This window comes from Lethenteron reissneri, chromosome 37 (assembly GCF_015708825.2).
Source record: "Lethenteron reissneri isolate LAM-NWPU_2019-01 chromosome 37, ASM1570882v1, whole genome shotgun sequence".
NCBI lineage: Eukaryota > Metazoa > Chordata > Hyperoartia > Petromyzontiformes > Petromyzontidae > Lethenteron > Lethenteron reissneri.
The window spans coordinates 2,431,453-2,455,413 of NC_083815.1; the positions used below are offsets into that span (position 1 = coordinate 2,431,453).

Below are 23,961 nucleotides of genomic sequence, written 5' to 3' on the forward strand. Positions count from 1 at the left end.
AGCGAGCTGGTGTGCGCATAGATTGCGCAACGCAGGCTCAATACAAGACCGGCAGAGTAAGTAGGATTGTGTGTGCCGATGGACAGGCCGCACATTGGCGGGGCAGCACGACCAGCCGGCAGAGCGTTTACTGGTGAGAGACGCCACCTTTACTGCTCGCGATTGCGCAGCTGTTTGTTCAAACAGGAGTCGCAGCAACAGAGGTCCAAAGGCTCTGCACGGGCACTTGACTGTCCACACGCAATAAAGTGAACCCTCCCCCAGTAGCCTGGCTATCGAGTATGCAGGCGGTGAAACTGCACCGGAACCCTTGGGCCGGATTGTGCCCAGGCACCGGGCTGTGAAGAGGGGTGGAAATTGGACAGGTGGGCCCCAGTTCATTCCTTTGCACCAGAGCCCAAACCAATGACACGAGGTCATCTGGCCCTCCCCTATATCAATGCTATAATGGGGTATTATTCTCAGACCAGAGTAGTTCTCGCTTGAGTTTGATTTGTTGGTGAGAGCAGGGAGATTAGTGGAGGGGCAGCAGGACCATAAGGCACTTGCGAGGTTGTAAACATTGCACTAAAAATGCGCCGACTTTATAGCAGAATTCAACGACTGAGGCATAATAAGAGAAACAACAGGAGTTCAGTCACCTTACGAACCGGCAATCGGGCAATTTATGAGTCTGCAACGCGATGCAGACTTCTCAGAAAGTGCGTGAGGTCGACGTCACAGCCCCGGCACGACTCAACACGTATTCGCTGTGCTCCCCCCGCCTCGCACTCTCCTCTCGACCAACCAAGGCTTGTTGCTGTCCAAACCCTCTAAGTGGAAGGACACGAAGTCTACTCTGCTGCCCCATGATCTGGAACTCCATTTCCCAGTTATCCATACCATCAACTCCCTGTTCCAAGCCCAGGTTCGTCTCTTCTCTCTATGACCGACCGTTTTTGTGAAATAAGTATGCCTCCTTTGGACAGAGTATCCATGCCCTGAAATTTTGCAACACACATCTTGAGATGTATGTACGTACGTAGACCTTATTTCGCACCGTACGCAGCCAACCGTGCTAATCGGAGGTGCGAGTGAAGGACAACAAACTGAACACAAAAAGATGCGGTTGCACATCCACATTAATAATCTCTTTGACCTTCCTTATTCACTCTGCCTATGACCGAGTGCCTATATTACTCTGCAATATAAACATGCCCACCCTTTGCATAGAGTCTCCAGATGTGGTGGAATTAAGACGTTCGATATGTCCACATTGTTTTGTATCAGACTTAAACGGACGGACATTTTAAGCTGGAAAAACCCGATGAGCTATGAAGCTGTTTTTCCACAGGTGTACAGCCTAAGCTAGTCACCAATGGTGGAAGATTAGAGGAAGTTACACAGGTGATATAGTAACTCATAGACCCACATACAAACCCACAGACTTGCGTAGAGACCTACAGACTTGTACAGACCTTATTACTGACCACCTCTCTCGACAAAATAAATACGCCCACCGTTTTCTGCCCAGCATCCCAAGATGCGGTCGTATGCGGATGCTCATTGAATCCACGTTGTATTTGCAATTGTACAAAAAGCCACACAGGCTTCAGCTGCTGACCTCATGTGCTCCCAGTCCACGCCCTCGAAGAAGGCATGCGTCTTTATCTCCTCCACCCCGTTCGCCCCGACCCTGTTCTCTGCCTCGCAGCAAAACCTGGAAACGCGGTGAACAAAAAAGGGAAACGAAAACCAAGGTAATGGCGTCTCAGGAGAAAAACACCAGCCTCCGCAAACACTTGTGCTGCTGTTATGATCTGGATTGCACTCAAGCCCACAAAACGTAACTTAACGGTAATCATCTGTACCAAAAGGTGATTTAGAGACAGCAAATGATGGCTATACTGTACTGATGATTCTTAATACAGATGAAACTGGTATACAACATTGTGGCCTTGAACAATATTGATTATTTGAATCGGTAGCCTAAAACAAGGCAGTGCAGTCATGTCATGTGACATGCACGGCACTATCGGAGGTCTTGAGACATCACCTTTCCGTGCGGCAGTATTTCTATGATTAATTTGCTTTCAGCTTACATCGGATGGATTTCTCATCATTTACATCAAGTGTTAGGTAGAGCTGGTTGCACAGATAACTTACTCCCAACACGCAGGCCACAGTGAAACACCGAATGACATGACGATACTGCACAGCTCCAGCTTAGCTGCCAACTTTGCGTGTGCGAGTTGAGCCGTTGCGATGTGTGAAAGACTCCGATGTTAAACACAAGTTCAACTTATTCAAACTCTACTTTTAATACAATCAATGAAATTAACGTGTTGTCTTTAATGAAAAAACCCTTCATCTACGAAAAACCTAACTGAATCTCAAGAGTTTTTTTTTTTATATCAGGAGGGTGCTGCATTGACATGTTTGGCCAATTCCATGAATGAGAGTTTGACTTCACGTGGGAGGAAACCGGAGCACCCGTAGAAAAACCACCGCACATACGAGGGAGTACCATTTAAAGCTCTATCCAGATAGTTTAAAGAATCACATATGCTGCTCTACCATCTCCTGGGCACCTCGCTTTTAACTGCTGCATCGAAATACAAGACACACGTTATTGAATTAGATTAAAAACTGTAACGGCACAAGTGGGGAATGGAATGGCACACGGGTAAGATGCGTTGCTGTGTTCGCGGATGGAGGAGGCACCTGAGGATGAGGTCTCTAGACTTCTCGGATATAGGCACTTCAGGCGGAAACACCAGCGTCTCTCTCCAGTGCATCACCTTGCGATACGTCTCCTGGGGCGACTCGGAGCAAAACGGAGGGTACCCTGCACACACGCACAGACAGACAGACAAGATCCCACGTATAGTCTTTTACAGACTGAGGGGGCAAGTACTGTACGAAAGCACCTATGAAGACTGGCACGGCATATGACGTGGTGGTGTGGCAGTGAAGGTGTTGGTGGTGGGTGGCTATGATGGTGGTAGGCTGTGGTGGCAGTAAAGGTGGTCGTGGTGGTCGGTAGTGAAGGTGATGATCATGGTGCTGGTAGTGGTAGTGAAGGTGGTAGTGAAGGTGGTAGTGGTGATAATGTTGGTGGTGGTCATGATGGAAGTAATATTTATGGCTGTGAAGGCGATGGTGGTGGTGGCAGTGCAGGAAATGGTGGAGGTAGTGGTAATGATGTTCATGTAGAAGTTGGTGGTGGTGGCGATGATGCTGGTAGTAGACGTGAAGGCGACGGTGAGAGTGGTGGCGGTTGCTGTGGAATTGGTGGTCGTTTCGCTGACTCACCGATGAGCATCTCAAACATGATGACCCCAAGTGACCACCAATCGCACAGCTTGTTGTATCCTGTCTGCAGGAACACTTCCGGGGCGATGTAGTCTGGCGTGCCCACCGTAGAGTAAGCCTGGGCGTGTGACACATGGCCACAGAGATGAAGAATATGAGAATCAATAACCAATCATACATTTTCCAGTGATTGAGTGGTGAATTGAAAAATAATAATTAAGTTTACTTAGTGGCCACCGGTTGAGAGGAGACATAATTAAAAACTATCAAAGGTAAAAACTGAATTGTTTTAACGACGCCAGCGTGGGTCATATCCTAAAAAAATGTTAAGTTTACAATTTTCTCCAATAATGAATTCATTAAAAACGTTTTAGTTCTCTGGCTCACCAGCTGCCGCCGGTTTTTCTTCCAAGTTTCCGCTTTTCTCTTTGAGTTCATGGGCTTGGAAGCTGTGGGAATACAAACACAGCAGGACGGACACACGCCCAAGTCAAGGGGGGCACCCCCAGCAACAAATCCTGCAGCTGCACAGGTCCCCACCCCTGAGGCTTCGGGAGCTTGCACAGTGCGACTCACCAGGGCTGGGAGTAACATGCCGGCAGTTAAAACTATCAACTAAAATCTACACTTAGTTCTTCCACCAAAGCTGTATTAAAACATTTGCCTTAGTTGCATTATATTTGCCGTAGAGTGCATTACCCCCACAAACTTTAAGGCCTGCTCCTGGCCAGTGAATTCGTAGATCCCAGTGTACCATTCACTGCAAACGTGTGCTAGTGTTGGTGAATGGTCACACAAGTTAAGTAAGCACAAGGGGAAGTTGGAAGACAGGCACGTGGGCTGGTGGGCTCTTGCTCCTCATAGCCATATGGGCTAGCAGGCACATGCATGTATATATATTGAACATCTTTAGCATGGTACGTAGCCAACCGAGCAAATGGCCATGTGAAAATGTAGACGAGCAGGCACAATTGGGCACATAAGCAAGTAAGCATGTGGAAATGTGGGCAGGTGGGTGTGTGGATGGTGGGCTAGCAGGCACAATTGGGGACATAGGCAAGTGGGCACATGGAAATATGGGTTAGTGGCTGTGTGGGTTGATAGGTTGGTGTTCCGTACAGGTACTGAAGTCACTGGGCTGTGCCTGCGTGAGGTCCCGGTAGAACTCGGTGCGGTGAGCCTTCTTGAGGCCTGTGCATAACCCAAAGTCCGACAGCTTCACGTGACCCTGGGGGAAGAAGCGAGATCATCTCTCAGCGGAGACCAGGTGGTACACAGTATGTGCCTAACAATAGCTGCTCCTTAAGAGTAGCTGTCCTAACCAGCAGCTGTTCTACGCAAGATCAGGTGTCATTTATAAAAGCTGCCAGTTGAAGTCTCACTGGGTTCTCACCTGGTAAAAAAATTCCACCAATCAAACTTGCAGAAGCTTCCCCTGAAAGCAAATGTCCATCATAGTAGCTGTGTCTTGTGGAAGCTGCCTGAGATAGCAGCTGCCCCTGATAGTATCTCTTTGATAGCAGCTGATACTTATACTTAGTTACTCTTAATCAGCAGCATCATCATATTTCTGATTTTTGGTGTCTCATGAAAGATGCCATCTCTGATCTCAGGTGTTTATGTACACTCTATCACACTGGAACTCAGATAGGATCTGTCTCTGACATCTTCCAGTGGGGGCAGGCATAGCTGATAGCTGCCATACAAGATGGCCTGCGACCGGCAGGGTAGCACACGGCAGGCGGACGTACCTTGCTGTCGAGCAGCAGGTTGTCGGGCTTGATGTCACGGTGGATGAAGCCCAGCTGGTGGATCGAGTCGATGGCCAGTATCGACTCGGCGATGTAGAACTGCGTCTCCTCCTCCGTCAGCGTGTCCTTCTTCATCAGCAGCGTCATCATGTCGCCTGCGCGCAGAGGCCACACGTTGGAGCCAGGGGTGCAAAACCTCCCCCTGATCTGCTCTAGCCTAAACCCCCGGCAGTGTCCAGAACAGAGCCAGGGCGAAGAGTCGATGACGTCATAGCTGACAGCAGGGTGGCACAGCATGTTACTCAAATTCATTTGTATTTGAATCAAGAAGGGTCGCAAGAAGTGGAGTTGTGGAAACATTTCATGATGGTATACAGTCCTTTCTCTTGGCCTGTCCCATGCTTACCTCCCCGCAAAAAGTCCCCTACAGGCATAGACCCTTCCAGACAGCCTGTTCCACCTTTACCTCCCAGCAGAAGCTCCACGAAGGAGTACAGACACCACCCTTGGTCTTGTCTCACACTTGACTTCCAACAGGAACCCGACTAAGATGAAGAGACCCTTTCCCTGACCCTGCCGCGCACTCACCGCCCGGGAGAAACTCCATGATGAGGTAGAGGTTTTTAGGATCCTGGAAGCTGTAGAACATCTTCACCACCCACAGGTTGTCTGCTTCCACCAGGATGTCCCGCTCTGCTCGGATGTGAGCCACCTGCAGATGTCGCACGATTCGCAACAAAGCACGACTTTGCAAGTGTGTGTGTGTGTGTGTGTCCCATGTGTCAAGTGTTCAAAGTCGTTATCTCTCCGGAATAATCCAATTCTACAAATTGTCAAATTCTTCAACTGTAATTAATAATTGCTGCATTGTTTTATGAACACGCTGTAATGTGTTGCAGTTTGGTTGTGCTTCAAACAAAAACATCCCCCTGTCAAGCCACTGCGGAAGGCCTCCTGACACTGTATGTAGGTCTGTATGTTGAACCGTGCTAATCGGAGGTGCAAACACACTATGTCGGTTGTGGGGGTTGTTTGACCACACTTCACCACGCTGGTCTGTGCGGATTGGTGAATGGGAGGCGGGTAGCGATGCCCGGTTCAGATATCACTCGCCCCTGATGTATTGTTAGCTGTGTTTGGGCTCAAACCAAGGTCACCGGATTCCTTGCGCAGTGCGCTAATCGCTGCACAACCGCTCCACCCCGTTGGGCTCATACTAGGATACAAATGAAGATAATATATAAGCTTCACGTGAACCAATATAAATGTACTTGTAGAGATTCATAATTGCAGAGAGTTGCATACCATGCCTGGCCTTATCATGGCATTTTGTCCTGAACACATGTTTTTAGCTACTTCTTGTTTTGGCATGTCTTTCACCATAGGTCTCCGTTGCAAAAGAGACGTGCGGTCTCAACGTGTGGCTGGCTCTAAATAACAAAACCTAGCACCCGTTCGATTGGGCCAATGGATCGAGCGCTGGAGATATACACATGAAACGTGTCATCATTCAACCTGCCAGCGGTTCACAGAATGGTCACGGTTCGGGGTTGGGATTTAATTTTATTTTAAATCCCAAACAATATTATCTCATTAACTCTATCACTTTTATATTGTTTCATTTTTTTCTGTTTACTTAGTACAGTTTTGTACAATCCATCAGCCTCAATGTGACCTTGCATGAATGCGAAATTTATAGATTTTCACACGAACAATATGCTGCACGTATCGTGAGTGTAGAAATCGATTTCAATCGACAAATCAACACATCACTGCAGGGCGGCCGTAGAATGAGCTTTGTACCAAAAGAAAAACAAACTTCTAGCAACCTCACAAGCACTATACGAAATACATGACTTGGCACATTTAAGCACTGCCAACTCCCCAGGGCTGGTGCCTGATTAAACGGCGGCTTTTGCCATGGAGGGTTAAACCACTCTCTTCCAATGCAACGTCCAACGTCTTATCAACGACGACAGCCCTGGCTGTGCGCCCATGCCGTCGTCTTCTCCCAGGAGGGGCCACGGGGGTCAAGATCCGCCGGCGCGCGGCTTACCTGCTCCTTCTCCAGCATGTCGGCCTTGCGCAGCACCTTCATTGCGTAGATGTGGCCCGTGTCCTTCTTCTGGACCAGCCGCACCTACGCAGGTGACGACACACGAGGAGGAGGAGGAGGGCGGTCTCAGTTTGCCGGAGCCAAGTCTTATCCCGAGAAAGGGCTGGTCACCGGCGACATGCACCATTTATGATTGTGCCCGATTGCGGTACGATATTCATCAGCGCTGCTTTGGCTATCTTGTTTCTGTATTTTTAAATCGTCAAACATTTTCTGCTTAAATGATCATTGAGGCAGTGTTCATCTCCTTTTCACATCCCTTAAGCCAGTGGTGGAAATTCCACATTCATATGGCAGAGGTGAGTCTATACATAGGAAAACTCTGTTAACTTCCCTACAGATTTTAACTCAATTAGTCGACACAGGCGGGACAGTGGGCTGAGTCAATCCCAAACGAGCATTGAACCCCGTGAGCTGTTCACTTTAACACTAAGCAACCTGTTAAGGACACTGTATAAATGTATTTAAATTTGTACAAATCTCAACTGTATTCCAAAGAACACAGGATGAGATGTTACTATCCTTTGTGCAAGCACTTCCAAGAGTTCATGAACAGTGAGCCTGGTGAAATTTGGGGAGCGCATCGTCAGTAGTGACCCTTTGGTTCCTAGGGTGTTTCGGCCTTTCATACTATACACCCTCCCCAAAGGCGGCCAGCGACAGGGTGATCAATCCTACGCTTGCGTCCCATTCCCAATTAGTCATAGGAGTTGCCTTGTTGTTGGTAGCCAACATCCCATGGGACTATGCATGGCAGGGGCGTCCTCCTCCCTGAGTCAAGCATTGTTGACTGCATACCTCCTGGCCCTCTCACTTTGGGGCCCAGCTGGGGTCTTTCCTCTTCATCCAGAGCCACTGACTGCTGCCTTCTGCCGCCTCCGATACAGCTTTGATTGCCGAACGCTGGCTCTGGCCCTTAATTCCCTTAATTCCCATACTTTGTAGATTAAAATAATTGCACGTGCGTCATTACGTGTCTGCTGTGGACACCCTTACAAAGAAGATGTTCCATCTCAAGGGATTATCCAGGTGAAATATTTCAAGAAAATTATATATTTTTTTAAAGATGGCAGCAGTTCATCAGTTCCGTGTAAAATTAACAGCAATTCAAAACAGCCAACCAACCCCGAGCAATCGTTATAGGAAACTCAAATCAATTCTTATTCCCCTTTCCTATGGTACGCTAGCGAGATAAGCACCCGATTTGTGCTCGGTTCTTTAGCCACGTCACACAGGTGGCTGCCAGCTGGTGAACAGCTTTGCTGCAACTCTTCTTGGTGGGCAGCAGTTGACTCTGTGCACCATTCTTCCGTTCTGCTCTGCAGTTACAGGTGGCACTGTCTAAAACAGTGTTCTTCATTGCAAGGCCCGCGAGCCACTGGTGGCCCCTTGTAGACTTTAGTGCGGCCCTTGATGTGGAGCCCCCGATAATACACAAAGGTGAAAATGCCCCATCGTGTGTATTGTGAAACTGATTGGTCCACACCAGACAGCTTTCTTTTGAGCCTAGTCTCAAAACGATGTTAGACCAGAGGATGCCAAAAGACAATGCATATATTATCAGAGTATATTTTTTGTTTGCATTCTGACCATAAGTATTGTGATTAATGCATACATGATTCCTGGTAAAAGGTTTCAGTTGGGTGTTCTAACATCTTAACACCTGTTTGTTGCCAGAAAAAAGGGGAAAACCTATTCTCACTCATCTAAAACCTATATTAATCAGACAACAATCAATCCTCCCATGCATCGAGTCCACCGTGGTGGACCGCTGTGAGTTGTTGGCATGTTCCGGCCACGGTGACACACGCCTCAAAGCTTTTTGGTGGGTGCAGTCCCTCTCCATAGGACGTCATCAGCCCGGTGTGGTGGCGTCATAGCGGCAGACAATGTGACGACTACGGCAGAAAGGACAAGCCCAGCAGAGCTTTGCATTCAAGGTAGCGGCTGGTGGAAAGTCAGCGTCCACTGTGATGCACATGATCAGAATGTTGTGAATAAATTATACGAAGAATGTTCAACATATCTGCTGAGGTTCCTTTGAGTAAAATTACTTAAAGATTTGGTTTGAAAACGTCGGCTTTCGCGACCAATATTATTCATAATAAAGGTTTTTGTGTTAGATCGCATAAGTATAAATGTGTCGCAACCCTTCACCACCCGACACAACCAGTAAGGTTTGTCACGTACCTGATTGGCGCATTGTTTACGTGACAAACCTTACTGGCTGTGTCGGGTGGTGGAGGGTTACGACACATTTATACTCACGCAAAAAACTTTATTATGAATTATTATTTGGTTTTGCTTTTAATAATTCATTCATGAGTGTGCTAAAAATCAGTTTGTGTGCAGGGGTTAGGTGGATTTTACATCGCAGGATCACGAGGGGTGGCGCAAATCTGTCCAGCAGTGGATGATGATGATTAAAAGGTTAAACAACACCCTGATTCTGACACCTGGCATGCCACCCCCCTGTGACAGCCTCCCCCCTCACCTCGCCGAAGGCTCCGCGCCCTATGACCTTGAGGGACTCGAAGTCTTCGAGGCCGAGCCTCGTCCGCTTGAGCCGCAGGAACTCCGTCTCCTTGCGTGCGTGGTGCTTGCGTTTTGTGTCCTTCTGCATCCCGGCACACCGATACGGAGGGTGGATTGAGAACCGACACTCATACAATGTGTGTGTACATTGAACTTCTTTCTGAGCGTACGTAGCCAACCGTGCTAATACAAGCTGAATAAACAACTTCCTCCTGGCCACAATACCAAAGGCTCACCGAGTTAAGGAACATAACCGCATGCAGCTTTTACGTTACGCATGGCGCATCAATTGTGCACGCCTGCCTTTTCTATTTCTTAGCAGAATAAAACATCCCAACCGTCGCCTTAACAGCCCAGGGAAACTGCACGGCCACCAACGTTGAGGAGTAAAAAGGATAATAAATTAATACATTGTAACGTGATGTTAGAAACCGTCTCAATATGGCTACATCTTAAAACATTTTTGGGGGAGTATCTAAAGAGTATAGAGGGCTACTGGGCATGGAAGGAAGCACGCTCCGATTGTGGCATGCATGACCTCGAAGGTCTGATGTCGAGAGTGTGGCAATCATCTGCAGAATCTGGCAGAAGGAAGTAGTGGCGAGGTGCAGTGGCATGAACACAGCACCTGCCACGACGACCTCTTGACCTTCACGTTGATGACCGATTCTATATAAAACACCGCTCGCTGTTTTTGACAACACGGCTCGTAACTTAGGAACGTGCCTAGTGGGACTCCCCTCCCTTCCTGATCGTGCGCACAGTGGGAGGGTGGGGGGGGCCAGGCGGCGATGTGCGCCGCGATCATCCTGCGCACCTCGGTAACAGCTGGGTCAGCTCCGGGTGTCAATGAGGCCTTGGGCAACGTCAGGCAACCAGAAACAAGCGTGTACGTAACAGCCATGCGGCGAGAATGCCGCTTGTGGTATAAAGAAAGCAGCTGCTTCGGCTGAGGGTGCGACAGGGTGAAGGTGCGCAATTTGTGTTCGGTACATCTTAATATCCATTCTCCCCGCCTTCAAACCCACAAAAGCGTCAAATATAGCCAAACGACCCCCACGACCCGCCCGGAGTAGGGCGGCCCTCACACAGCAGTGAAATGACTACGTACAGTGCGAAAGAAGTTCAACATACATACAAAGGGCCGTACCTGTGTGTAAAGTGTACGTAAAGTGCAGGCTTCAGGCAATAATGTGCGCTATAAACGACAGATGCTTTTGTGTGGCAGCCAGGAAGAAGAGTTTCCATTACGTGGGTGCCCTTAACTAGAGGGGGGCCAAACCGATCGGCAAAATAATAATAAAAATAATAAGCACTCACCTCGTCATCTGTCAAGCCCTCTTCGTCCATAACCCGCTCGAGGTTTTTCTGCCTAAATTCGTTAACATACAAAACGAAACAAGTTAAATTGCAGAAATGGCACAAGCAGCAGCGAGCACGCACGGTGACGACCGTAGATTTATACGTGTGGCTAAATTTAGAATGCTTTTTTTTTCCTTTGACTTTATTTTTTCCACACAGATGTTCCCAGCTTCCTTTCGCAAATGCAACTAACTTTGAGCACGAAAGTTTATTTATGTCTGTTAAATAAAAATGCGCTGGAATATTTAGTGATGAAAAACATTCACTGCATGACGGATTTATACGGCATTTTGGCAGATAATAATTAACCGGGGTGGAGTGGCGGCGCAATGTTTAGCACACCGCGATATAAACCCAGTGACCTAAATGTGATTCCCGGCCACGACTACTATCTGTGCCAAGTGACACCTGAATCAGATCTGGGCACCATTACCCTTCAGCGATCCATACTGACCAGCGTGATGAAGTATGGTCATTCACCCATAACCGATGCGGTATGGGAGGCCTTAATCCAGCAGCGGATTGACAAAGGGCTGTAAAAAATAATGCTATTTACTATTTGATGTTGAAAAATCATCTTGAGATCTGTGCGTATAGTCTTCATTCATTTATTTATCACCAGGTGAAAGCAGAGACCACACATTAATTTTAAAGAGAGACCCTGGGTCATGAAACCAAACACACGTGCATAATAAAAATCAGTGCAGGAACGCGAAACACTATAAAACGTCACGTAACGAGGCAGAAAAACTCTTAAATGAGATGCGATGTCAGTTCAAATTATAACAACTCTCTGTGGATTGCAATGGGCCATATAACGACAATAATTAACATATTAAAACAACAGTTTTGCATGTGGCCGTTTCATTTCCCCCGAGCCCAACTTCCTGCAGTGTACAGTTCCCTGGGTCTGCCTTGCGAAAGAGTCAAAAGGTGTTCACCTTGTTCTGGTGTAAAGGTCACGGCTTAATTAAATGATAGACTTGCTAAAAGGGAGGTGGTGCCAGGGACTGTGGTTTGCCACTTCACCATTAACCCATTAACCTCAGTTTGAGTCCTGACCATGGACAACATCGGTGGTGCACGATATCCGAAGCGTTCGTGAGACCTCCCATCCCACCTCTACCAACTTGCGGTGACCAGCGCGGTAAAGCATGCTCAAATAACACCGATTGCCGACAAAGCGTGGGGGAGGCTTTCGTGTAGCAGGTGGATGGTTGATGCGCAGCGCTGGAAGTGAGCAGCTATGAGTGACAGCCATTGTATGTGTGTGTGCATGTTTGGTAGGTCTGGTATAATGTGTGCAGATGATACCTACTGCGTAATAAGCGTGCAGACGATTTACAAGATGCGGAGACAAAAAAATACCGAGGTGTGTCAAAGTGCACGCAGAAATATGGAGGTGCACACTCGAAATTAAACTTAAGAGACAGGAGAAAGAAGAAGCAGAAGACATGGATTAGAGAACACACATACACGTTGTTAGTGAACATCGTGAAGTTATCGGCATCACACAAAACAGCCTGCCTCAGCAGCTTTCCCCTCCTTTTTTCCTCCTGATGACGATTGCTTGTGTTGCGATCGAAACGTCGTAGTTTTTTGTAATTTTTTTTGTTCTACCTGACTTTCCCGAAAGACCCAAAGAATAATCACACTGACTGAATAAAAGTTAATGGGCCTGGGCACAGGACAGTGGAGGCTGATGACCACGAGGATTGGAACGCGTGCAAGAGATTATCCACCGTGGAGACGGAGTGATGAACTCGGCCCGTATCGTCGTTGTTTTATCCTGTTTAACCAAGAGATGAAATAAACCCAATGGGTCACATTCAACAACATTACCTCTTTTGCAATGGGGTGACATGGCACCTAGTGTGCAAGTGCTAAATAAATTGTTACATCCCAGGACCCCGAGAGATGTCAACGACTTGAGAGGGTCTTTCTCTCGCAGTGAAAAGATCGTGGAATGATGGTGACTGTACACCGTGCAAGTGTGCAACTGTACAACACATTGCCATGCCCATCTGAATGGATTGTAGGTATTAAAATAATGTATAAATAAGCACACGAGTCTGCTTAACCTCCCCCCAAAAAAGTTTAAGAAAATAATGTTTATGTGCGTTGGCAAAAATGTCCCTTCTTGCGCTAATGTTTTCCAGAAGCATTTGTTTGTGTTGAAGGGGGGCCACACCCTCCTGACGAGACTTAGAAAGTCAAACCCGACTCAGAGTTTGCCTTACTGTATAAGGCAGGGTTTCCCCAAACTCCACTCAACCATGGAGAACCTTTTCCACACGTTTCCCACTGTTCTTCATTCAAACGCAACCATTGCGATAGCATGATTTGAAGCTTTCGTGACTGCAGGAATTACTCCTTAGTTCTTTCGGTAAAGTCACGTAGAAAGAAAAGAAATTAAATAATAGAGTACGGCGTTTCGATTGCAACACAAGCAACCATCATCAGGTAGAACTAAAGTTGAGAAAGAGACAAAACACAGACAAGGAGACACACAGACAGAGACAACACAGACACACAGAGAGAGACACACAACATAGACACACAGAGACCTAATGTCTCTGTGTCGACACAGAGACATTGTTGTGTCTCTGTGTTGTCTCTCTCTGCTTGTGTGTCTGTCTGTGTGTCTCCGTGTCTGCGTTTTGTCTCTCTCAAATTTAGTTCTACCTGATGATGGTTGTTTGTGTTGCAATCGAAACGTCGTACTCTATTATTTAATTTATTTTCTTTCTGTTCATGCATCAATCGAATTTGGATCATTCATCAGCTTTTATTTCAAACTACCCAGTTTTCTCTGGGCCAGGGCAGTATCCATGCCCCGCTCTGTGTACGCTAAGTCCAAGCTTTAAACGTGTTCACAAAACGTGTTTTTCTATAACGCGGTTATTCCTTTTAGGAACACTTTTCGCACAATGTGGAACACGTCCGTTACCGCACAGAACGCGTGCTGTTGTGATGCGGAACGCGACTGTTATAATGCAGTTTCTGAGTGGTCAATGACAAGCTACTTTCTTGCGCAGCCGAGTGGTACGATACATTACTCAGAATGATTCACAGTAACACGGCGGCCTACCCTCAATTACTTGTCCCACCACCTTACTGTGTGTGCGTCCATCGTATCTCGCCAAATTTTATCGACGCATTATTTTTGGGGAAAAAGTTTCCGCCCAAAGTGTTTTTCGCTAAACGCGGCACTTTTCAGGAATGCATCTATCACGCTAAACGAGGACTCACTGCGCTTTGAACATAGGTTACAACCCGAAACCGACCACCAGTTGGGAACCAGTTGCTGTCGGGCACGCAGACGTTTCCCGCGGACTCACCGCGTCTCTCGCTCCTCATGCTGGGCCTGCAGGTTGCAGTAGTAGTTCTCCAGCGTCACCTTGGTGCGCGTCACCTTGTCCTGCGTGTGCACGCTCATCGGGATGCTCGCGCCCGTCATCGCCATAGCAACCCGCCGCCTGAGTTCCCGCACACGGGCACGCGCGCACAGACGGGAACAGCGGCGAAAGAACGTGAGAAAACAACAACAAAAAACCTACCAAACGGGGCTTGGTTGGATAACGGCGAACAGACACGCACACACGGGTTGTCGAAGAGCTGCGGGAGCTGCGTGGTGGGCAGCAGCGATCACCGTAGGAAAAAATACGGAAGCGCCTCTGGACACCTCGAATAGGCTGCGACACTGAACGACCGCACGGGGCGGCTGGAGGGAATTGTGCTTAGAGAAAACCTGGTCAGTGAGCGGCAAGCGCGACGCAGAATGGGCTGTGGCTTTGGCCACGCCACTTTCGCTGTGGTATGCAAGTGACTCACCCTTACATTCAAAAATTCTGCACAGCAGACTACTGTGTCTCGCGAAAACAAACGGCCCTTCTGCAGTACCATACGTACACACAAAATATTTAACAAGTATTATTTCAAGGTCAGCCAGTTGTTTGTTTAACAAACTATACCACCCACCATAAGATATTATGAATTCATTACGTCCTGACTATGAGATATAAGTATGGGTATTGATGTGGAATATGGCTTATGATCAAGACTGGTGGTGGCAGAATGGCAGCTGTTGTATGTCTCTGTGTTGTCTCTCTCTGCTTGCGTGTCTGCTTGTGTGTCTCCGTGTCTCTGTGTTGTCTCTCTCTGCTTGCGTGTCTGCTTGTGTGTCTCCGTGTCTGTGTTTTGTCTCTCTCTCACATTTAGTTCTCCCTGATGACGACTGCTTGTGTTGAAATCGTGAATTTACCGAAAGAACCAAAGAGCAAAGAGATAATGTCTGTATATGCATGTGTTTGGGTACAAGTATGTCGGTATATAAATATATGGGAACTTATAGGTTTATGCATGTGCATGGAGCGATGAGACAATTTCATCTGCAGGAGTAAAACGATAGTGGTGTCGCAGGACCAAAAAAGAATGTGAGAGCTTTTGGGGTCTTATCCAGCAGTGGACAGACATGGACTGATGAAGATGATAACCATGATGATGCAATTGCCCTTTTTATTCCTCTATTTATTAACAATGCGTACACTCCCGCTCCCACTGACTCTTTCCCACACTGCTACGGGAACCTTGACTGCGGTCAGACTTGCGTTGTTGCCACATCCGTGCGCGCTCCGCTCAGACGAACCCACAGCAGCCCACGCCAACAGCAGAACCAAGCAAACCGGAGTAAGGACGCGGGCGTGAACAAGGCAGCGACATTTCCGCTACCACTACCGCTCAGCCCGAATGATTGATCGCAGGGCAGGCGCGGGGGGGGGCTCTCGGCCCGCAAGGTTTCCGTGTCGGTGACCCACCCCTGCTCCTTGTCCTAACCCCATGTGGATGAAGAAAATTGCGGCACCACCGCTCACAAGAAGCTGGTGGGGGGGGGGGACCGTGCTCACCCATGCATCGTTACCTGCCATGATTTATCAACTGCTGGATGGAGGCCTTCTCAAGCCACTGCGAACTCTCACGGTCCGGTGATTAATAATCCATCTAGTTCCTGCACATGTGATGATCTCATCGCTCCACTCAGGATGTAATGACTTGCTCTCCTACCCCCCTGGACTCGCAATTTGATTAACTGTCATGATTTGGGATCATAATTCTGTTCAAGAAAAGGTTACTATTCTTATATTGACCTTTATCTGCTGCCTCGATTGCCCTGTTCTGCCTTATGTCTTGCATCTACTGTTTGTCTTGTTAGTAATGCTTGTGTTCCGTCTGTCTCTTCATTCACATGATCTCACTTGGATTGTCTTGTTTGCATGGTCGGTCTTGTTTGTACTGTCTCATTCTTCTTCATTTGCACAATCTCTTTTGTACTATACGTCTCATTTAAACTGTATATCCTTTGTACTGTTCATCTAACTTGTTCAGTCTGTCTCTTTCTACCGTCTCATTTGTTCTGTACGTCTTGTCCTGCCTTTTTTGTCCAACCGGTCTCATTTCTATTGTCTGCCTGGTTCATTCACTCCATTAGCCTAAACGTAACAAACTCTGATAATTTCAATACCATTGCTAACAGTCAACTCGCAATACGCACATCATGGTGAATGTACCCTTGCGAGCAATAATCGATTTCAGCCGATGAATCGGTGCATCGTCACAGGCCAAGCATGTACAGTGCCTTATGATGGCTGGGGCCATGAGAACACCGTCTGCGTGAGATAGAAATCTTGTCACGGCCGAAAAAAGCGGTCTCGCACAAACTCACGGGAGGGCAGAAGGCAGGCGGGCGCGACTTACTCCGTAAACGACTCCGAACGCCCACAAATATGCGCTTGGAATTCTCAGCTTCAATTAGCGGGCGGGAGGTCTGTGGGGCCTATGGCGGTCCAGAAACTGGCTATGGAGTGCATGAAATGGACACCAACTCGTAGATTATATTTTTTTTTTTACAAGTATCTCCAGTAAATGGCTGAAATTTCAGCAAGCGGTAAAGAGACACCAATGTGAATACTTGAGATAAATTCCAAATCTCCGAGGTCTGCGGAAATAAAGGTGATAATTTAAGTATATTCTTCACAATTGGTGAGGGTTGCGTGGTTCAAGCTGGTCTACTCTTGTTATGCCCAGCTCCACAAAGAGCATAATTGCCAATACATACATAATCACTGCACTTGATCAGTGGCTTGCATCCACGCTTCATGCCAAGTCTATGCGTATATGCTCTTTCAATAAAGCACAATATTACACAGCCAAGGTGGAGCTGTGGTGCTGTGGTTAACGCACTTCGCTAACCAGAACTAACATCAGTGGCAAGTGAGGCCTGAACCAGTTCTGGGCAAAATCCAATCTTTCACCAAACCATGACCAACACAGGTCTGTATCCAGCAGTAGATTGACAAAGGTGTGTACATTATTTACACTTATGATACACTACACAGTCTCGTACACTACATACCAAAGTGATAACTAGTACTGTATGCAGAGTTTTACTGACTATACAAAGCTAGTCATTAGGCAGAATGGCTCCGTCATTACCCCCACAAGTGCAGGGGATCTGCATAGTTGTACAATATTCTCTTTCGAAGGTGAGAAATTTCATGTGACCGAGGTGTTCATGTCCGAGAAATGTTTTGCAGGGCTGTGATACAATTAATGCCTCGTCAACACCAGCACTGCCCTTTGGCGTCTTACTTCACAGTTACCAGTGCACTGCTTACATAAGAGCGAACAGAAAAGATAAATTGCGACACGACAACAGAAACAACACGTCCCAAAAACAACAGCAGGAATTCACACCACTGCCGCAGCCGCTACCACCTTGTAAACACCCCACGCGTTCTATTTCGAGCGATATTGACCAGCGATAATGCCGCGAGGACAAACAAGCCTCTAGATTTTTTCTTGTGGAGAGGTTTTGAACGAGATGAAGCAGTCATTGGAGCTGTGTTCAGTTTAAGGACAAAGGACGCATGTGCACACCAACTAAGTGTGACAGTCAAGAAAAGTATTTGGACCTGGGTAGGACATGAGGGTAGAAGCGAATTTCATTGATAACGAAAATGAAACAAAAGTTGAAACGTGTGCAAAGAAGTGTGGAGGAGAGCATTCTTCGAATGCAAGAGTGGCAGATGGATTAGAAAACGCATGCCATTAAGACATCATAAGAGTTTTTTAAAGAAAATTAAGTGGGCTCGGGCAGGAAACGTCACGAGGAAGACGGCCGATGGTCGAGTACAACAACAGAGTTTCAGCCAAGGGAAGGAAGTCGACCCAAGGAGATGGTGCAATGATATTATCATTTAGTGTGCAGGTGCTTGGTGGGTCGTTGCACCACAGGACCATGAGAGATGGCAACAGCCTAAGGAGCATTAATCTCGCATTGAATTGATGTCTGATGATGTCACAGTACTAAATCCATGGTCTATCAAAATAAGTGCTGTAAAAGTAGTTTCCCACTCAACTGAGTGTGGGGTGATGGTCAGTTCACGTTAACAGCCCTGAGCCACCGGTGGGAATTCATCATTCCTATGATGGGGGTGAGTCAATCCATCGGATGATCACAGTTGCCTTTCCCACAAAGCAGTACTAACTTTATGACCCTGGCAGGGATGAAGGGCCAAACAACGCCCAAACGGAATCTATGGTCTACATTGCAAAATACTCAAAAGAGGAACTGGCCAACACATCTCAAAGTAGGACCCTTCTCAAAGTAAGTCTTTCAACTGAGTGGCGGCCCTCCAAGGCAAACAGCTATAATTGTATTTACTGTACGCAAAGTACGTGTAAAGGTGGACATGAGAATTGATATTTAAGCCATATGCCATAGTTTGGGCTATGACCAAATTCCTGGCATATGTCAAATCTCAACAGATTTCTGAAGCTAAACAGAGTTGCGCTGAAGAGCGCTTGCATGAATGAGCGACACCCACGCGTAACAGGTTGTTGTTATAGGTGGTGGGGATACATGTATGTTCACATATTCATGCTCCTCGTCTTCACCGATCCATTTCGGACGGCATAGTGAAGCAGGTACTCAAATAACCCCCACGGCGTGAAATGTGTAGGAAAATCCTCATCCAGCAGTGGGTTGACAAAGGAGCAGTACACGTGAATACAAAGTATTCATGAAGATGGATGTCATGATGACTATTTTAAGCCACGTGCCAGAGCTAGAATGGCACACAACATCCTGCTGCCTGTGACCAGACCCAACACTGGTGATCTGACACACACCTAAGGGACGACAGGGTTTGCTGTTTCCCAAATAAGGGGGTCTCCCGTTCCGACAGCGCAACTCGCTCACCCACAAGCCGGTCGGTCGGCACGCCCGCCCGCCTTCTGAGGAAGGAAAAGGAGGGTCACTGCTGGCACCGCCAAGCTCACTTGGGGTCTTTCAACGCCGGGCCGCACCCCTCGCAGCTGCAGGCCGTTACGTGAGCCGACCGCACGGCCGCCGGTGTTAAAGGCGATCTTTGTTTTCTGCCTTGCCCGCCCGCCTCCCTTACGCGGCAGCTCTCACTCAGACAGCTTCAGCCCATGGAACCCATTAGAGGGGCTCGCCTACAATAACCATCATCGGGCACAGCCCCTGCCGACTGGGTGCATGGCACGGTGGAGAGGATTTTTTTCTCTCTCCAACCAGTTGAAAATGCACACCGCCGCACCCCACCAATTTCGCTCATACCACGTAAACTGCAAAACAGCACGGCGCAAACGAACGGGTGGATGGGATGTATGTATGCATACACCCGCTGTTTCACAACCGCTCTCTCTTTTGCCTCCAACTATCCCACAGCAATATCCGCGAGCGGTATTCGGTGACAACGTAAACAAGTTAATAAATATCATCAAGTATGGACCGAGAGAAATGAACCTACAAAACAAGATTGAGGGGAGGGGGGCGGGTTCTGCAAACGTGGTCGGGAGCGGACCACGTGCGTGATCCGTCTCATTTCCCTTGGCATATAAACAGCACTGCCATGCATCGGAATCCCAAGCAAACAGTCAACAACAAGATATGTCAGCGTGCAGCAAGTGCAACCCACTGGAAAACTTGTGGACCTGCCACGAAGGGAACTGAACACGCCAAACACGGTGCACCTTCAATGCCACTGGTCAAACAGTGAATGAACACAAAACGGGTACTTAACCTTGCAAAAAGAAGATTCCGCGCCACACCGGCTAACTGTGCAAACAAACGTGGAGGCGTTTGGTGCACGCTAACACGATAAGTAAACGAAGTCGAGCTTGTCATCTGAAACCCAACAGGGTTGATTACACTGTGTAACAAAAAACATATATTGTTCCTGGGTAGTAAGTGTTATTTCCTAATTGCTTATGCCTCAAAAGTACGGAAAATTGGCTATTATTCCCCACAAACTTTGCTTTTGTGACCATGACAGTGACAATGAGAAAACGTGGTGTGCATTTGTGCCATTCCTTCACGTAAAATCCTGGTCACAAAAGCAAAGTTTGCAGGAAATAGTAATTTTCTATACTTTTTAGGCATAAGCAATTAAAAAAATAACGCTTAGTACCCAGGAACAAAAATTGTGTTACAAAGTTTTATAAAAGACCTCAAATAAGTACAGGCCAGGACACACTCAGGATCTCCATTAAGCTCGCTAATGCGATGATCATCAATAATAAATAAGAGGCAGAACAGAAAAAAAACTCCAAGCAATCGTTATACAGTACACTGTATAATATGCGAGTTCATTAAATATTTAAACTGGGCAGGGTTATGGCCAGTTGCATAGCTTACAGACTGATCCCAAACACAAAACAAAGATCACCCGCGTAGCCGTAACAGACTGTTGGGGCACACGAGTGGGTGGGTGGCCAACACCACGCCCGGCCGCCTTTGTCTCTCTTGCGACGATGTTTACACACCGCACCGGGTGCTCATTTGAGCTCAAGTCGACCTCGGGGAGGCCCAGGACCGGTTCAGATAATCGTCACCGGTGTTTGCCGTGAGCAGGAATTGAAGCCGGGTCACGATATTCATAGCGCATCGCACTAATCGCTACGCCACCGCTCCAGACTGATCCCACAACCAGACAAAAGACAAACAACAAAGACGCTTCCCAGCATGAACTGACAGCTTCTCACCACATGCTACCGATAATTTAGCATCAATTTTGCGTTCTTAACATCCCATTTGTGTTGGGCAGAGCGTATAATCAGCAGCAGTTAGCGGTGGCTAATTCTCATCTGCTGACAGCGTCGTCTGGAATATCCTCCCTGCCCCTGTATCTCGTCCGGGCACGAGGCCTTCAATTTTTAACCTCAAACTGTGACTCACAGCCAATATCTGCAAAAAATAAACGTCCACCTTTTGCTGTACTGCATCTCGAGATACGAACGCGGTTAGACGCTTTGTAATACACTGTATTGCCAAGTCCTAAACGGTGCCCAGATGACAATTTATCCAACAACTCACGCACTAAATCTACGGAAACTTTTCCAGCACAGCCGACGTCAACTTCAAAGCAAACTTCTGTTGAGCCACCACATAGTGCCCACAGCAGCCTCCACCTGCCAGTTCTGCCTGAATAAACACCACAGCGGCGCTCACAAACGTGCGTGTCTGACCTATGTGGGGTGACTGCCTCTGGCTAAACGTTGGTCAATGACGTGCCCGAACCGACTTGTGTAGCACAAAGGCCACGGGAAAACTGGAGTCGTCATCATCATTAAACATCATCATCAATGTTTGTCTTGCGGTACAGTTGTAGTACTATTTTAATGTAGATTGATATAGTATGATAGTACATACCGTACTGTAAACAAAAACAATTCTTGATTGGGGTGAATGATCCACTGAAAGAAATCCAGTAAATAATATCACACCCAGGTGTCAATTCCACAGTTCCTCCTATCATAGTCTTAAATATAGTAAGAAGATGATTAAGCTGCTTGGAACAACAATCTCATCTGACCTGTCATGGAATGGCTATACAGTATTACTAATCTGACTAAACTGGCTAAGAAGGCATCGAAGAAGCTTGGCTCTCTTGTCTGTGCCAACCCCATATCTGGGATGAAGCACCCAGCTCAAACTTCACTCAACTCACGAGAATTGTATTAACCTGAAGCAGTCTCGCTGATTGAACTTCCACAATACCACACGTGGCCAATAACCCTGCGAATCGGAGGTGCAGTGAACCAGCAATCGCTGATTGACTGCAGACACTCACTCACTACTCCCCTTGGTATTATTCCCGTGAACTTTACTCATGGATTCATCTAACCACGTCAACCACAATGGTAACATTCTAAACAGTTATCTGTGTCCTTAGTATCTCGCGCTGGTTGACTTTGGAATTCCCTTCCATCGTCTATTTTCACAAGTTCGTATAACCTTGGTTAATTTAAACCTGCTAATTCTAATACAATTTTAGCAGCGCTGTCTGTTGCAGGCAACTTGGCATTCTAGGCCTCGGGGCCTGTGCTCAAGCATATGTTGAAAAAAACATTCACTCCGCTCATCAGTGTTGCTTGCAGAAGGCCGGGAGCGGTGGTCGTCAATGCAATCACGACGCAGGCTCAACTATGCTTCCTAGCTTCTGAAATCTGATGAGATTTGATGGATCGCGAGTGGTTTTGTCACACATCTCACGTGAACAGGCAGGTAATGACTACATTTAGGGCCCGATTCTCGCATTGGCGAATGTCCACTTTCTGAATCAGATTCATTCTGTAACAATGGGCCAAATCGCCAAACATACGTGTTTTCATTTCATTCATTAAGTGGCTATTATACCCGAGCCTCGAGTGTTAAAGGGCCTGCTGTTGCATATCAAATGAGCACGGCTGATTCACTGGGTAAAATATGGAAACAAAATGCACAACTTCCGCAAAGCGGCTCCTCAAGGCTTTCACACCCCAGTGTTATTGACAGCAATGTTCGTCATTTACAGCCTCTGTATCAATCGACTCGTGGAATAAAGCCTTCCCCCCACGCCGTGTCGGGGTTGTTGTTGTTTGACCATGGTTTGTGCGGTACAATGAGGCGGCGGGGGTGAGGCCAGGACCGGTTCTACCATCACCAGCCACTGATGTTATCCGTGGCCAGGAATTACACTCGGCTAGCCGCGTTTCGTTACCCACTGCGCCACATGTCCACTGTAATTGACAGCACTGTCGTAAAAATCGAAGGGGACAACTCGTCTTGATATTTTATGACAACATGCCAAGGTTTATATCGATAACAGGCAAGATCGCCAGTCGGCTTTGAGGCTCATGGTCCGCTCCGTAGCTATTCTACTGTGCGACCACCACTACAACGTAATACAATAATAAGCCATCACTGTGACACGTTAAAACGAGCGTGGGTCGCTACTCGTCTACGTTTAAGGTCATCGGATAGTGACGGAAATTACACAGTCCCCCAATGTGTGAGTGCAAGTCCATCCATCGCACATAAACAACACCTCCACTTCCCCCACCGCCCCGATAAAGCGGCAACACAAAAGCAGCACTGTACGTCGCCTACGCTTAAACAATCTGTCGTGGGAGAGAAGAAAAGCGAGCCACCATGCAGGAGAGAAGAGGCCAAGAGACGTGGGGGCGATAGAGTGGAAGGAAGAGAGAGGCAGCAGGAGGCGGCCGAGGTGAAGGAGTGAGTGTGGGTGAAGGCGGCGGCACTGAGCAAAACCTCACTTCAGTCGCGGCTGCGTCTATAAAGACGTTTTGCTCCTCGTGTTCGCTCGGTTAATCAGCGAGGGAGACAACGAAAAGGATCTCCCGAACACCTCGCCCGCGCTGTCGCCGCCACCGCCACCACCGCAACCACCGCCGCCGCCGCCTCGCTCGCCCGGAACACCCTCGACTACCTTCCACTGGCCACGGGAAGCCGATCCAACGCGCCGAGGGTTGACGCCGACTACCCTCGCGCCATCTTGGTCAGGGACAGCGGTCACCTCCTGCCCACTCCCGTTGATG

General features: G+C 47.6%; 1 protein-coding gene across 2 annotated transcripts in view; it reads right to left on the reverse strand.

Annotated features, from left to right (window-relative positions):
* The window catches only part of LOC133351528 (serine/threonine-protein kinase 38-like), a 30,890-nt gene extending 6,929 nt beyond the window's left edge, over positions 1–23,961 (reverse strand). The window contains exons 1-12 of one of the 2 annotated variants that reach the window (XM_061566811.1): positions 23,853–23,961; positions 14,400–14,537; positions 11,017–11,068; positions 9,656–9,778; positions 7,102–7,185; positions 5,634–5,757; positions 5,046–5,200; positions 4,414–4,522; positions 3,682–3,743; positions 3,295–3,412; positions 2,704–2,827; positions 1,604–1,699 (exon numbers count right to left, since the gene is read on the reverse strand). In XM_061566811.1, coding sequence (XP_061422795.1) covers positions 1,604–1,699; positions 2,704–2,827; positions 3,295–3,412; positions 3,682–3,743; positions 4,414–4,522; positions 5,046–5,200; positions 5,634–5,757; positions 7,102–7,185; positions 9,656–9,778; positions 11,017–11,068; positions 14,400–14,524 — 1,172 coding nt within the window. In that variant the 5' untranslated portion in view covers positions 14,525–14,537; positions 23,853–23,961. The other variant, XM_061566810.1, reaches the window with a different exon arrangement.